The sequence below is a fragment of the Apaloderma vittatum genome, unplaced genomic scaffold, assembly GCF_000703405.1.
Source record: "Apaloderma vittatum isolate BGI_N311 unplaced genomic scaffold, ASM70340v1 scaffold2071, whole genome shotgun sequence".
Taxonomy (NCBI): domain Eukaryota; kingdom Metazoa; phylum Chordata; class Aves; order Trogoniformes; family Trogonidae; genus Apaloderma; species Apaloderma vittatum.
The window spans coordinates 6,041-8,275 of NW_009697194.1; the positions used below are offsets into that span (position 1 = coordinate 6,041).

Here is a 2,235-nt window from a genome sequence, read left to right on the forward strand (position 1 = left end):
GAGCCCCCCCCCCCGGGGCACTGCCCCGGCTGCCTCCAGCCTGGGTGCAGCAGCAGGGGGGTGGTAGCAGCTCCGGGAACAGGCAGACCCCTTCTTCACAAGACTCAGCTGAGAAAGGGATATTTGCAGGTTAGATGGATTGGGTATGGCTGGGGGGGGGCAAACTCCATGCCAGCAGTGTGGCTCCAAGCCGGAGCCTGTCAAGACCTCACCTTCTTGTTGAGGTCTTCATCGCTCTCATACATATCATCTTGGCCCAGGCACCACTCGTACTCCACGCGGACATGGGGGCTGAACTGATTGCTCTGGGCCTGCAGCAGCTGGGGCACAGAAGAGCTCCTTCAGGATCTGCCAGCCCTGTCCTGCCCCACAGGCAGCGCCCCGTCTCCGGCCACACGCCCATCAGGGCAAGGTCTGCAAGCTGTGCTTCCTGGGGGCTGGGGCAGGGAGGTTGTGAAAATTTCCAAATGCACATATCAGGACACGCCAGAAGCAAGACTTGGACTTGCTGCGAAGATGCTCTCACCCCATCCAGCCTCAGGACAGCTCCAGGTGCCCCTGCCCAGGCATGGTGCAACCCTTGCCTGGCCAGTCCTGACCTGCTCTGCCCTGAGGGACCCCACGCCAGCAAGGCCAGCACCCCTCCACACCCTCACACCCTCATCTGCATCCCACACTGGCACTGGAGATGCTGAGGGGTACAGGTGGCCCCACAGGACATGTCCACACGCGTGGGTCCCCCTCCACTCTCTGCAGCTGGGACATCTCCCAGAATTGGAGGGGTGGAGACCCAGTTTCTTACCAGCTCTTCACACAAGGGATGTCTCATCCTCCTGGCAACATCCAGGGCAGTCTCTCCCGCTTTGTTAGCTGGTGGGGGAGAAGAGGCAGCCTTGATCAGTGAATTGCAGAGCGGTGCTACATTTGGGGGCATCTAGGGGCAAATAAGCCTAAAAGAAGGGACAGCATAAACCCAGAGACCGAAACAGAGGCTCAGACTCTTAGGGGGTGGGGGTGGGAAGATGAAGAAGAGGGCGGAATGGTGGTGCCTGGTGGACACACAGACTGCCCAGACACCCAGGTCCCAGTACTTCCAAGCAGAGGCCTGAGTGCAGGTGTGAACAAAAAAACACATTTTACTTCAGTTTCTCTTTAAACTAAAACTCCTTTCACTCCTGGGAGGGCTGAGGGTGGAACCTGTGATGGTGTTGCTGTAACCCTGCAATTTCATTATTTCTGCAAAACCCCTCCTTGCAGAGTTGCAGCACAAGTCTAGCTGGGGAGGGGGTGGGATTGGGGTGACTCTGGGAAAGGGGGAGGGTAGGAGAAGGGAACAACAAGAGCTCCACACCCTGGTGGACTGCAGAGCATCCCCAGACCAGAGGCAGGGTCTGCACTGTGAACGCAAGATGCTTGTACCAGTGGCAGTCAGTAATGACAGCTCAGGCACAGCTGTGCCCAACATGGCCGAGGAAGTGGAAAATTTGCTGCTGAATCACTGTGCGCCTTGGGGACACGCACCCAGCCCCTGCCACCCCACTGCCTGAAGCAGGAAACTGGAGCATCTCAGGAGCATCCCAGAGGCAAGGGTCAATGCAAGTACCAGCTCAGCAGATATCTGGTGGTGGAAACATTTGTGTCCTCCCATTTCACCTAGGACCCTAGTTTTAAAGCTCGTTCTGTGTTGTGAAGAGGAGATTCATGAGCAGTACAAATGGTTGCACCTGTGATGTGATCTGTGCTCCAGAGCACGAACATGCCCCATCTCTGAAAGAGTGCTTTGGCAGCCCTCCCGTCCACTCTCCAGCAATGCAGAGTTGGCTCTGAGAATGAGTTAAGTGCCTGGTTTGGCTCCTGCTGTGCTTGCGCTGCGTGTGCAAGAGCAGCTCAGGCAGGATTTGACATCACTGGGCCCTGCCAGCCCAGTGAGCACAATCCCACTGTGGGGTTAAGAGTACCCCAGAGCAAGCCGGTTTCTCCCAGGGCAGCAGAGAGGAGCTTCCCCTGCTCTGAGCTGGAGAGCAAAGCCGCTATTTCAGCCCCAGGCTGTCGAGGGCAGGAAGCTGTGAGGTATCACCACACTTGTGGAGGGTCACATGCACCCCAGAACAGCTTGTGAGCGCTGCTGAGACTGGAGAGACAAGCAGGGCACCTCGCTGGACACGCAGAGAAGAGCTTGGGGCTGAGCTTGTCGCTCCACAGGCAGGGGCCCTGCCCAAAGCCGTCATCCGCCGG

The 2,235-nt window shown here is 57.8% G+C and overlaps 1 protein-coding gene across 1 annotated transcript in view; it reads right to left on the reverse strand.

The window, feature by feature from the left end:
• Nucleotides 1-2,235, reverse strand: part of LOC104279947 (arf-GAP with SH3 domain, ANK repeat and PH domain-containing protein 1-like) — a 20,759-nt gene that overhangs the window by 2,022 nt on the left and 16,502 nt on the right. Inside the window, 3 exon segments of the mRNA XM_009877421.1 lie at nt 5-108; nt 213-320; nt 803-870. Coding sequence (XP_009875723.1) covers nt 5-108; nt 213-320; nt 803-870 — 280 coding nt within the window.